This window comes from Diceros bicornis, chromosome 25 (genome assembly GCF_020826845.1).
Source record: "Diceros bicornis minor isolate mBicDic1 chromosome 25, mDicBic1.mat.cur, whole genome shotgun sequence".
NCBI classification, from domain to species: Eukaryota; Metazoa; Chordata; class Mammalia; order Perissodactyla; family Rhinocerotidae; genus Diceros; species Diceros bicornis.
This window is the reverse complement of record NC_080764.1, coordinates 35,654,693-35,668,920: the sequence shown is the minus strand read 5'-3', so window position 1 is coordinate 35,668,920 and position 14,228 is coordinate 35,654,693. Positions and strand designations below refer to the sequence as shown.

General features: G+C 36.1%; 1 protein-coding gene across 1 annotated transcript in view; it reads right to left on the bottom strand.

Annotated features, from left to right (window-relative positions):
- Positions 1 to 1,745: 1,745 nt before the first annotated feature.
- Positions 1,746 to 14,228, bottom strand: part of TSPAN19 (tetraspanin 19) — a 38,227-nt gene continuing 25,744 nt past the window's right edge. The window contains exons 4-8 of the mRNA XM_058568799.1: positions 10,264 to 10,338; positions 6,356 to 6,466; positions 4,196 to 4,339; positions 3,138 to 3,221; positions 1,746 to 1,865 (exon numbers count right to left, since the gene is read on the bottom strand). Coding sequence (XP_058424782.1) covers positions 1,797 to 1,865; positions 3,138 to 3,221; positions 4,196 to 4,339; positions 6,356 to 6,466; positions 10,264 to 10,338 — 483 coding nt within the window. The 3' untranslated portion in view covers positions 1,746 to 1,796. The remainder of the gene's footprint in view (positions 1,866 to 3,137; positions 3,222 to 4,195; positions 4,340 to 6,355; positions 6,467 to 10,263; positions 10,339 to 14,228) is intronic.

Here is a 14,228-nt window from a genome sequence, read left to right as displayed (position 1 = left end):
CCTTGGCACATAGCGGGTGTCCCATAATTGCTTGTTGACTGAATGCATGTATCCTTATCTGGAAGAAGATAAGACAGATTTGAAAGTATTCCACTTATATAGTACCATCACAAAATAGCCCATATTTTTGGAAACATAATTAAAATGGAAAGCCTGCAGCAAGTTAAATGTGTTTTTGGGGATGTCAGGATTAGGTGTTGCCCTAAATTCAAATGCACTGTTTCACTTCTGATCCAGATTGACTTTCAGAAATTTCTAAGTTTTCTATTTCAGAAATTAAAACAAATAAGATTAAGAGAGAGACATGATCTTGATCTATTCTATTCTATCTTTCCAAATAAATCTTTATTTTATTCAAGGTGTAAGGCAACGTCCTTCAAGACAATATTCTCCTAGAATCATAAAGGTGATAGATTCAGTCACTGGTGCATATAGTTTGTGAATTAACTGTACTAACTGAACATAAGTAATCTAGTATCTAGAGACCCTTTTTTGTTTCCTTGATGCAAAAACAAATATATATAATCAAATAATCAAATATTTATTTGATTATCAATAAGTTGGTTTCCAACTCCCAAGTAGGAGGTTTTTCCTATCAATGTGTTCCTATGGCATAATTTAGAGAAAACAGGAATTTGAAAATGAGCTTTAAATCCCATAATTTAGAGAAAACAGGAATTTGAAAATGAGCTTTAAATCCCAAGATAGCATTTTCCTTAAAGAATAGAAGGCATATCTATTTACAGGTTGCTTTAGAGAAAACGGTTATTCCATTTTCTTTCATGCTGAGTTAAAAAAAAGTCCATAGGTCTCTGAAATCTGCAATGTACTGGACAGATGGATGAAAAGAGATATGATTGAATTAGTAAATGAGAGCGAGCCTTCTATAGGAGCGGGAGCAATGTGGGATCTTCAGGTAATCCATCCTTTCTTCATTTCCTCAAAGTCAAGGCAGCCTTTTGCTTTAAGGACAACAATGATATGATAAAACCTCATAACTATATAGAACGTTTTATTTTTCAAAGGACTTTTTTTCTGTTCTCACAATATCATTGTTAGGAAAACAGAACAGGTAGGTTATTTTTATATCCTTCAAAGAAATGTGCATGCACGCATTGAACAAAACGTAAAGAAAAAGAGAAGAAAATGAGGAGAAAGTAAAGAGTATGAATTCAGTGATCATTTAGAACATATTATTTTTGCCACAGTTAAAAATTTATTATTTTAATATTTTATTATTGCCACCAAAGTATATCCAAATCTCTAAAATTTTAAGTTTATTATCCACTTGCAAGCATTATCAGAAAAGAAAAATAAATGATTAGTTCAGTTTAAAGATCAGTGTCATGAAGTTCAATCTTTCTTTTAAATCTCCTATAAATCAGCATTGTTTCCTTAAAAGTTGCAAATGAAACCTACATGTTATAATTGCTTACTTAATTAGTATTTTCTGAATATTATATAGGTATTTTTTCTACATAGGAAACTAAAAACATATGGTGATACTTAACCAGATTTTGAATTCAGTATATGCAATAATATCCTCTGAATTTGGAAAATAAGTCAACGTAAAGTTCTGAACTACAGAATTTGATATCTGAAAAGCCAAATTAATGAAAATTTCATGGAGTAATTTATTATAATATTCAATAATTCTATATTGCATATAACCAATGACTTCAATAAGCGCTAAACTTAATTAATGTAATTCAAAACTTTATTTTGGAATAAAAAAGAATACATGTGATTATTTTGAGAATTAATTGGTTTCTTCTGGATGAATTAAAATCCAAAGATCACATTTCTGCATATATTCTATTCTTGATATGTCTGAAGAAAGAAACAGTTAATGAGACTTGCAAAACCTGGAAGAAAAGGAAAGAATAAAAGATCAAAATATAATCAATAAGCGTAATTTGTAAAGTTAACACTTCTATATGATCACCAAAATGCATACTGTAAAGGGAAAAGGGATTAAAGAGGGTGAGAAATTTCAGACTAAGGTACATATGGTTGTTAATGAGAAGTCTGCAGAGTGAGTCTTCTAGAATAAACCAGGTGTCACCAAGTTCATTTATAGGGGGCACTAAGGAATAGACTGTTCAATTTTAATCACATGGGTTATCATCGGATGGCTTAATGAACTGCTGATCTGTGTTTGTTCCTCAACTTTCTATTTCACAAGTCTTACAAAACTGCCTCTTTTTGGCATAGGATCATGAAAGGTGGTGTGTAAAGGACAGAGGATAAAATGCAGCACAGATACCATCCCTCCTCAGTCTTGTCTTACCATCCCCCCTGAGCATAACACAATAGAGAATAAACATTTCAAAAGAATGATATTAATGCTTATAAGAATGTCTTGGCTTACCACCATTCTGAGACTAAAACTGCTACCAGTTGAAAACAATTTGTGGAAATTTAGGTCAGTGCCCTTGTGGATCAACATAAAATTAAATTCAGTGTCCTATTCTGGCCAAACTATGCATTATAAATCCATTCCAATGTTACAGTCTACACTGTAATCACCTATCCACTCTCACAGTTTCTTTGAATCCATAGCCTTCATTTACTCTCATTAGTCTTCAATGAGACTGAAGAATGAATGAAGTCCTGCTTCTGAATCTCAATTCTGCAGTGGCATCCTGAAAGTCATGGAATATGTCTATTTTGCTTCCCATTGTATCTCCAGCATCAAATACAGTACCTGACACACAGTATATGTTCTCCCTCTCCAAATGTATTGAATGAACGAATGAGTATATGACTGAATCTGAGTATATGAGTAGATTTACTAATGTCAAACACCTGCCTAGATTTCAGAAATTTGCCAACTTGCAGATTGCCCAACAGGGTGCTCTCACTGCCGAGATATGAAGTATTATTTTTATATCACAAAGCAATGAAATCAATACCTGCCAGGATGATCACTTATTAACAGGCTCCAACCACTTGGCTGATTTAGGCGTATCACCTCCAGCTGGGACCTATACTTCAGCCGGGTTTGAAGAGTCTCCAAGTCCTGGCTCCTATTGGATTAACTTGTCTAATTAGGTCTCCACCTGGTTGTGTACAGTTTATTCTCTTTAGTCAATACTTAATATTTTTTATCTTTAAACATATGAACAAAAGCTTACCTCTGAAGCCAAAAGTCCAACGTTAATTCCAATTAATGTTAAAGCATTAGCATGATACCATATGTTGATTTTATTTTCACAACCCTAAGGAAAAGAAATTACTTAGATGGACTTGGAGATGGAAATGTTCTTATACATAATTGTATTACAAAGAAGAAGAGACATGGAGATTAGTAATTTACCAAAGTCTAAAAAGCAAGTCAATGTCTAACTGGAGACTGGACTTTTTAGTCTAGGGAGCTTCATATGATAGCAGGACACCTCAGCTGCTACTTTTAAAGTTGCTAAGATGTTGTCATGTAATTGAAATCAGAAATTTATTAAGTTTTGAGAGGGATTTGGTTTTCTGCAGGCTATTGTAACTCAGCAGGATATATACCACCACCTAAAATGATTATTTTTCAAATAGAAGAAGTTTTTTAAAAAGCATAATGCTCTATTTATCTACGAATGAATTTTGTAATTGAAATATACATAATCATTTAATAATGATTTATTGAAGTTAGAATAACATCCGTATGTAAACTATACAAAGTATTAGAAGGTTTGGGCTGGAAACCTCTAGTTTATCAATGGTTCACACCCCATAAATAGCAGTTGCTCCAGATGAACCTCTACTCTTGCTTCTGCCACATTTACCTTAACACCACATTTGTCATTGCTGGGGTCCCCACCCTTCAGTTTTTGCCAATCCCCATGCTCTTTACTCTTGCAACTCACTTACCAACCCTATACACCAGAGTTTTGCCAAAAGTGCGTCCTCTCTCTGCAGGAATTTGGGAAGGAGCGTTGGCGAGAAAGGCTGATGGTATCCCAAGTTCTAGGAGCACTTACATCACATACTCCCAGAAAGGTTATTTAATTTATTTATTATATACCTGAAATAATACTACAATTCACCTAATTATGAGTTCAATTTAGTGAAGTAGCTTATGAACCTTATCATCATGAATAACATTGTTTTTATATAAAAATTTGCTCAGAATTCTAAATTGACTTGCAAAAAAAAGAAAAAGAAGGCACTGTAAACACTTGGAGAAGCCTTGACTTATCTTTACCTCTAGGTAAGTTGCATTCAGTGGCTCATCACAAAACCACTTTCTCAATGTAGAATTCGTGCAAGAACATGGCACTTGTTCTGAATTTTCTTTATGCTTATTCTTTATCCAATCTGTGTAATTGTGTTGGCCACAACACTGTAACTAGGAAAAAGATTCTATGAATTTTACTATAAAATATTCAAAATGCAGTCAATTATATGATTCCCATGCATATTAAAGCAGTTTATGTGATGAATTTATTAGGTTATTCTCCTTTGAAATGTAGTGAATAAACAAATCAGTATATTTTTGTTTATGTGTTTAATCCTTTACTTTGTGGCTGCTATTGTTGATGTTAACCAGAGCTAAAGATCTCTACTCATATAAGCGGGCTGTATTTGGATGAAATTGTTACATCGGAATTTATCTTATAGGAGCCCAGGATGGAGGATACACTTGATATACGAAAGCTACAAACCAAGTTTAGGGCCAGAATATAGAAGAGAGAATCACCTTAGCCATATCTTCCTCTGAACCCCATAGCAGTTCTCTTTATATTTATCCAGAATATACCGCCATATGCGTTTAATGTACATTCAGATTCAGGGTTATTTCTATTTTCTTAGGATTAATGTGAGATGTTAACTTTCAATTTTGTATTGTGTGAAAAATTGCCACAAAGAACCAAAAAAGATGATAAGGCAAATTGTCATAGAAATGATCAAACATCTAAGAAATGTCTCATTTCCACTCTTATTAAGTTGAGTTGGGAGAATGTGAAAGAATCAGCTTATATATTTGTCACCCAGAAAATAAGAGAAAGTTGAAGTATTTCATTGTTTTCTAAACTTGTTATTGAAAGTTATAACACCAGTACTGCCTATATTACAACATGTACCAACAATCTTGGCACAATCTTGGATACGTTGAATGACTGAAATAGTGCTTTAGAGTTTGGAAATTGAAAGCTGGTTTAACCAGTCAAACTGACATATACTATTTTAATTATATTCATGGCTAGGAACGGTCAGCTGGATTCTCATTAATAGTAGTAATGTTGTACATAGAACTGTTTTCCTGCTTATCAGTTTATGACCATAGGAAGGGTCGATACTCTGCTATCAGTCATAATGCAATCTGAAAATGCAATACATGTAAGATCACATATATCAGGGAAAAAATAAGACAAGTGAAAACATTTATAATTACATTTCAATTCTGCTAAAATGCATTTCTGTTATTAACTGTACTAAAAATAATAACTATTTTTATGTGAGGCATCTAAGGTAGCAGTTAAGAGTACAAAATCTAGTGCTAGATTGCCTGGGATTGAATCTTGGCTTTGCCACTTATTAGCTGTGTGACACTAAGTTACTGCATTTCTCTGTTCTTCATGTATAAAACAAGGATAATAGTTCTTTACCTCCTTGGGTTGGGAGGATTAAATAAGTCAATATATGCAAAGCACTTACAGAAGGGCCTGGTGCTATGTAAATGTTTGCTATTTTCTTCATCAAGCACCGACTGTGTTCCAGGTGCTGATCTAGTCCTGTAAACCATTTGGTTGACAACACCAATTCCCTTACCCTGCCCAGAACAATCTGAACTGTGAAATAATAATCATAAAAACATTAGCTAAAAAATATTAGTTGCTTACTATGTCCCAGACCCAAGGCTTTCTATCTATTCTATATATTACTTCATTTATTCCTGCCAACCAGAGGGAGGGGTTCTTCTGCCCATTTTACTAATGTGGAACCTCAAGTCATAAAGGTTACTTGTCCAGAGTCACACAGCTACTGCATGGCAGTCTTGACATTCAGGTTCAAACGGTAATGGCCGTACCACTCTGCTGCCAGCAGGGACTTTTCCCGCCGCCCAGGTGCAGCAGGGCAGATTACTCGACTTGGCAGAAGACCACCAACACCTTTACAGGTGAAACAAGGTTAAAATGCACATTAGTTCACCCAGAAAAGGAGATATCAGTTACAAAAAGATATAAGTTATAAAACTCAAGATTTGTAAGTGGGAACAGTGATATTCCACCCAGTTTGTTTGGAAGAATTACAAAAGCCTCTCATTCCTCCACTCCATCCCCTGCGCTTCCCTTTCTTCTCCCTACCCTACAGTGGTCACCTCTGACAGCAAATTTTTAGTTTTATGCTAATTTTGTCTTACTGTTTTCTGTACAGCATTCAGAATAGTCCACTTGGGTATGTCTTCAGGCATATTTTTAGATCCATATTGAGAAATGACTAAATCAATTTGTTCATGCCACACTTGGTTAACCTGTTAAAAAAATGTACTAAAAGTGAAAATTTGATAGAAACTTTCCTTATTGTTCTTCATAAAAGAGTATTCAAAGTCAATTTCTCTTTTCTGCTTATTTATAACTGTTTTTTCTTCCTTATAACTATTTTTAGCAATCTCAGTGAGTGTTGAGGCATTTGGTCTTTCACATTGTGATCTGTAGGAAGAATATATTAGATTTATTTGATGATTAGGGAGAAAGCTATGTGCTATTCTTCTGAATGTCTAAGGGTTCTACATCTCTTCTTATACCCTCAGGAAAAATTGTGAAAGACTTTGAAATGGACCGAAAAAGATTACTGAGTATCTTTTCAAGAAACTAGGCCTTCTCTAGTGTCCTCTGATTCTATGGGAGTCTGTACCTTTCGTAGTTTTTAACTAATTTTACAACTTTGTAAGCTGTAGAAAACTATAGCTACAAGTGTCTTCTCTTTGGACTCTCCTTTGAATTAGATTTTATATCATACTGGTTCCTACATTAATTAGATGTTAAATAAAATCATTGGCCTGTGTCTATTATATATTTTTATAAGAATTATGATTTTTAATTAAAAAAATTATCCTTTCATAATACTAAAACAAAAACAATCAGATCTGAAAGTTTAGGGGAAAACTGCTATTTTAAAATCTAGACATTGCAGATGTAAGTTTTTTTTTTAAAGCTTTCTCCAGTGATTTTTATTTTTGCAAGGAAAGATTCAACTTGAGCTAACACCTGTTGCCAATCTTCCTCTTTTTTTTTTTCCTTTCCCAAAGCCCCAGTGCATAATTGTATAGCCTAGTTGTAAGCCCTTCTAGTTCTTCTATGTGACCTGCTGCCACAGCATGGCAACTGACAGACGAGTGGTGTGGTTCCATGACCGGGAAACAAACCCGGGCCTTCAAAGCGGTGAGAGCACTGAACTTTAACCACCAGGCCATCAGGGCTGGCTCAGTAAATTTTAATAGAAACTTACTTGAGCATTTAAAAGTTTATATGACTTTCATAACTGATTCCTACTTTGGTTGTCAAAAATACCAAAAGGTAGAAAGGACAGATATTATTCACATTTTATGACCAAGGAGACAGATACACAGAGAATTTAATTATTTGTTTTGTTTACAATGAATAAAGAAGAAGAGCTGATACTTTTAAATATGGTTCATTTGAATTCTAGTCTAATGATTTCTCATTGTATTATGCTGTCTTTGAATAACAAAAATTAAATAACTGGTGGGAATACTACAATAATGAACACATCTGTACAAGTTAAACTCTTATGCAGTGACTTATGTATCTATGTTTTAATATACTTAAGAAGATGAGAATAATGTAAAATGTTATTTAGATCTCTAAGTTATCTATTTCACTTATTCTTTAAGTTAATTTTCATTTAGAATAGAAAATGATGTCTTTCCATTTTACATTGTTGTGGGGAGTGGGCAGACTTAAGTTCTCATTTCCTCTCTAAAGCATTACTTGGGAGATCCAGAGTGCATATGAATCACACATTAGTACATAAGAGGGAAAATGAGTTTCATGTATAATCTTTGTGATTATTATATGAATAAAATTCCCTCACACATACTCAATTTGACAAACATCCATTGAAGCCCTAGTGCATCTCCAACACTGAGTTAGATGCTGTAAATGGCATAAAAGATTTAAAGGCTCGTAAGAGCCAGTTTGTAGAAAACAAACTGATGTAAACAAAGCTGTTATCTCTGGGAACAGTTAATAAGGGTTCGAGTCTAGGCTCTGTCCTTTCCCCATGGCATATTTCAGCAACTCTTTCTTCTCTCAACCTCGTCACCTTCCTGTTCTAGAAAGTAAGACTAATACTGCACCTCTACGGATAGTTGTGAGAATCAATAATATAATGTCTATAAAGTGCTTATCACAGTCTCTAGCACATGGTGGTTATTACTAAATGGTAGTTCTTATTATTCTTAAAATAAGTAGAGAAGAATATGTGAATAATACTTAAGTAAATAGGAATGAAACTGATAAACTATATTTATGTGTTAAAGGTCCTTAATTGTTATATTCAGGTTCTATCACCAAGTCCAAAAGTTAGAGGCTGATGGGTTGGGACCTGGTGCTTTGCCACCGAAACAGCTTTCCAGAACTCACCTGCTGTATGTACACACACACACACATACATATACACACACACAGTTTTGATGTAGACAGAAGAAATTTTAGCTCCAAATGCCAAGCCATCAACAATAGGCCCTTGGTGATTAGGTCTCAAGAGAGCAAATACAGTCGGAGGGCAATGGTGTTTTTGTTGAAGTTTGGTCATTACTTAGGAGTCTATATATAGAAAGAATCTGAAGGCTAGGAAGCATAGGGATTAATCAGGCACTCCCTCAAAATTAATGAAGGGAAGGAAGAGAGCTCTTCTACGGCTACTCTATGACAGGAACTTTATAAATTGTCACTTGATAACTGTATAAGGTAGAAGGTATTAACCGTATTTTACAGATGAAAACATAGGCTTAGGGTTGTTAAATGGCTTGTTGATATCTAGTCATACACAGACCTGTATGACTTCAAGTCCATGATCTTTTCACAAGACAATCTCCTGTGATACAAAGACTACACTGAAACACTGAATTTTTGTGTCTGTGTCTGTGTGTGTGTGTGTGTGTATGAGGAAGATTAGCCCTGAACTAACATCTGTCGCCAATCCTCCTCTTTTTGCTAAGGAAGACTGGCCCTGGGCTAACATCCGTGCCCATATTCCTCCACTTTATACGGGATGCTGCCACAGCATGGCTTGACAAGCGGTGAGTTGGTGTGCGCCCGGGATCCGAACCCCGGGCCGCTGCAACAGAGTGCGCACACTTAACCACTACGCCACCAGGCGGCCCCTGAAATTTTTTAAAGAATTAAAAGAAACTGTAGGCTGTAATAGGTAAGTTTTATTACCAAAAAGTTTTTTTAGGCAATTTATTATGTGCTTTTTTGAACCGAACTTGATACATATAAACCTTCTTTTAATTAATTTAATTATATCACTCACGACCATACCTGTGCAAAATATATGAATTATTCAGTACATCTTATTTAAATGAAATTGCTAAATTTCAACTTAGTACAAGTCTAAAGGTATTTCTTTACAAAAATAGAATATACTGTAGTGATTGGGTCAGTAATGGTAGCCAGGTTGGCTGGGGGGCCAATTTGGATTCCCCACACTTAGCATCCTCACCTCTTCCCTCACATACTTTGTTATTTACAGCAACATTCTCCACCTTCTGCAAACAGAGTTAAAGTTCTCCTAGCCCACCCTTCCAGTCCCCTGGCCCCTTCCTATAGAGAATTCTGGTACTTCTATTGAGGCCGCCCTGTGGTCTAGTGGTTAAGATATGGCACTCTCCCTGTTGCGGCCTGAGTCACTCGTCTGTCAGTTGTCATACTGTGGCAGCTGTGATGCTGAAAACTATGCCACTGGTGTTTCAAATACCAACAGGGTCCCCCATGGTGGACAGGTTTCATCAGAGCTTCCAGACTAAGACAGACTAGGAAGGACCTGGCCACCCACTTCTGAAAAATTAGCACCAGAAGATGAGAGAATGGCACAAAAGACCAGGCAGGATTCCACTATGCTGTACACAGGGTCACTAGGAGTCAGAATCAACTGGACGGTACTAACAATAACAAACTTCCATTGAATCTTGTTTTCCTCAAAGACATTTATCTTTAGCTTTTACTATAGGTTTACAGGTCTCAATAATCTAAAGTATCCAATTTTCTTTAGATTTCAAAAAAAAGGATGATCGTTTCATACCTCCTCTTTCTTTGTGAAGATGAGTGCTGAAAGTACAACCTGAACACCAGAGGCCCACATCAACAGTACTGCATACTAAAACATAAGAAAAAAGAGATTACAACTATGCTTCCAATATATTTTTAGACGCTACCATGATGGGAAAATGCATATCATATGAAATATGCAGTCTTAAAATATACATAGGTATTGCTGAAGTTTCCTGCCCTGATATACATGAATAAAATTACTGAAACCAGGAGCTGGCCCCATGGCATAGTGGTTGAGTTTGGCATGCTCTGCTTCGGTGGCCCAGGTTCACAGGTTTGGATCCTAGACGCAGACCTACACCACTTGTCAGTCATGCTGTGGCAGCAACCCATGTACAAAATAAAGGAAGACTGGCACAGTTGTTAGCTCAGGGCTAATCTTCCTTAACAAAAAAAAAAAAAAATTATTGAAAGCAAAAGGCAAAGAAAAAAAATCAATGAACATTTAGATAAGAGTACAGTAGAAAGAAGTGACAGTACAGTCATCCCTTGTTATCCACGGGGGATTAGTTCCAGGACTCTGCAGGTACCAAAATCTGAAGATGCTCAAGTCCCTCATATAAAATGGTGTAGTATTTGCGTATAACCTACACACATCCTCTTGTATACTTTAAATCACCTCTAGATTACTTATAATACCGAATACAATGTAACTGCTATGTAAATAGTTGTGACACTGTATTGTTTAGGGAATGATGACAAGAAAAAAACGTCTGTACAGATGCAACCACTGTAGGTCTTTTGATCCATGGTTGGTTCAATCCACAGATGCGGAATCCGTGAATGCGGAGGGCCGACTGTACTTCATGAGAACCTCAACAGACTATGTGGTCTAATGGAATTGTTGATGATGCTTCTTCATTCAGATCTAAAACTGTTATATGGGGGAATTCAATTATCTGGACCTCCACTTAACACCCCATTCTGCTAAAACTAGAGAACTCACTAAATGGTGACCTACTATGTAAACTATTCCATCATGCAAAAGTAATGAAAAACAAAAGAGAAAATAACAAAAGCAACTGCAATAGTAAAGTTAAGTCTGTATGTACATTTGGACTATTTCTTTGAAAACTGAAAATACTCCTAACCAAAACCAAATAAAATGATTTTCACACTTATTTGACTATTTTCTATTTTTTTTAAACTCATGGCCACTGCAATCTTCTTCATCATAGCAGCACATAGTGACACATATTATCTAGAATTCATAATAATTTAAAAAGTTAGCTGTCTAAATATTTTACTAACTAAAAATATAAGAATGATTTACTGTTAGTATTCTTAGTTTCACATATTTTAAAAATTTAATACTTTAAAATAGTCCATTAAAATGCTTATTGACATGAATTACATTTCCTATTTTCAGAGACAAAAATTTTAGGGATAAAAATATGGTCTTTAGGGGCCGGCCTGGTGGCAGAAGCGGTTAAGTGCACGTGCTCCGCTGCAGCCGCCCGGGGTTCGCCAGTTCGGATCCCGGGCGTGCACCGATGCACCGATTGGCAAGCTATGCTGTGGCGGCGTCCCATATAAAGTGGAGGAAGATGGGCACAGATGTTAGCTCAGGGCCAGTCTTCCTCAGCAAAAAAGAAAAAAAAAAACAGGAGGCTTGGCAGATGTTAGCACAGGGCTGATCTTCCTCACAAAAGGAAAAAAAAAATTTGGTCTTTAGACCTGTTTAGAAGTTTAGATTTATAATACTTCTATATACAATATCTCACGTAATCTTCACTAATAAGAGATTGGAAGAGGCAGGAAAAATTGTGCAAAACAATTGTGAGGGATCAGAATTTGCCACCCCAAAATGTGTCTCTTTGGCTTGATTATTTTTAAGAACAAGACTCAGGAAGAAACTTTGACTTTCCCCCTAACTACCTAAAAGAATTTAAGACAGAAGGCCTGCTCCAGGAAGGAGCTATTGCCATAGATAACTATATTGTAATATGAACTAGGTGTGGTAGACAGGGAGTAACCTAGAAGGCCCACTTGATCCAAGTCCTCTCCATGTCCCATTATTTCTGCAAGGCATAGCAAACATTTGTTTACCAAACATTTGCTTTTCCACCTCCATGTGAATTGCCTTCCTCTTCTTTGAAGCCTCAAATCATTACCCCCAACATCCCCCTTTGTTTTCAGCTGAAGATGGTATTTAAGGTGGTGGCTTTGGCCATTTTGGTGAGTTACTCAGTTTTCTTGGGTTTCTCCCATGTATACATGATATTAAATTTGTTTCATTTTCTCCTGTTATTCTGTCTCATGTCACTTTAATTCTTAGACCAGCCAGAAGAACCTAGAGGGTAGAGGAATATTCTTCCTCTGCTACACAATAAAAAAAATTACTGGGTTTCTTTTTAATGGCAAGCTGGTTGTTGTCTAGTGGATCCTATCAGGTTTCTGATCTCATGTGGGGTATGAAACATTACTTTTGACTAAGCTATCACTGTATTCAATTCTGTAGAGTTAACCTAGAGAATTCCAATAGTAATACAAAGGTTTCCTGTCTATAGCAATGCAAATGATTTCTATTCACGGAAATACAAATGAATAATAGAGTATATAAATCTCCACAAATCTAATTCTCATTTCAACTAGTTGTTACTTCTTACTGCTTCCCTTATTAATTACTTATTTAAATAAATTCTTTGACATGCTCATTTACATATATGTGAGTCATGATTTTACATTTGAAAGTTATCTTTTAACAGCAGTTAGATGTTTACAGTAATAAGAAAAATTCAGTGTATTTATGTGTTATTAGCACTTACAGAGCACAGTGAGATACTGCTTAAGAACTTTTAAAAGAGGGAAGTAAAATTGCTCTGATGAGTTAAACTGCAGAACTAATATCATTTGATTAGAGTAGGGGTATGCAAAGTCACCTTTAAGCCACAGAATAGCAGTAAGGCCTATGACATTTACTCATAACTTGACTGCCCATAACTTGAATTAACATGGTTAAAGGAAAAATGTGTCCATCAGGAAAGTATTGGTAAGTTCAGAGGAGAATAGCAGAAGCGTCATGATTACAAAAAGTAGCAGTCCCCTTCCATGGAGTGACCAGAAGGGAGAGTGGTGTCTTGGCTTTAGGATCTAAGCTGTCAAGTCTTAGCATCATGTATATTCTTTATGATGGGGTCTACCAGGCTTTCTCAGTCGGAGGCCATTAATACTTGAATCATATGAGGCGGAAACTTATAAGATGTTTTTGTTTTTCTCCCTCTAGGTTCCCCCTTCCTTCCCAGTCCCATTCCCCAACATTATACTGGTAGCAGGCTCTATGTCCCTCTTGCCTAAATGGGGATTTTTGGCAAAGAGAACAATCAAAAATTTCCTGCAAGCCATTTCTGTCCTGGTTTCCATATCTAAAATCAGAAGCCCAATGAGAAAATTATGCTAAGTGTCCTGGAAGAAGAGTAAGATAAGATTTGAGAAGAGAGGCTGAGCCTTTGAGAAGAGAGAGTGAGGTCTCTTTTTAGACTAAAAAGATTCTGAGACTGATCCTAGAGGTGTGGGTTCCCAGAGCAACAGGGACTAGCACTTGGCTTTCTGGCTTTGCCCTGATGAGGTGGCAAGACCCCAGAGGGAAATGCAAGTGTGGTTTCTAGCATTACCTAAAATGCCTCTGCCAGGGGTAATATTCAAATAATAATAGGTAGCAATATTTAACAATAGGCCACAACTAATCCCTACGTTACGTGTGGCTCCTTTAATTGTTGTGTCTTGGGCGAGTGTGGTTGGATGTCTCAAGGGAGGAGTACTGCAGGGAAGGAACTGAAATAATAGCTACAAATCCTTCACAAAAGGGTTCCACTGATATGCCTGAACTGGTATATACTGGATGAAGAGCAGCCCTGCCTTTGCCACTCTAGGCCATTCAAACAGCACAATGAGTAGACCTGAAGGGACCACGTGAGCCAGGAAAGTGAGTGCTTT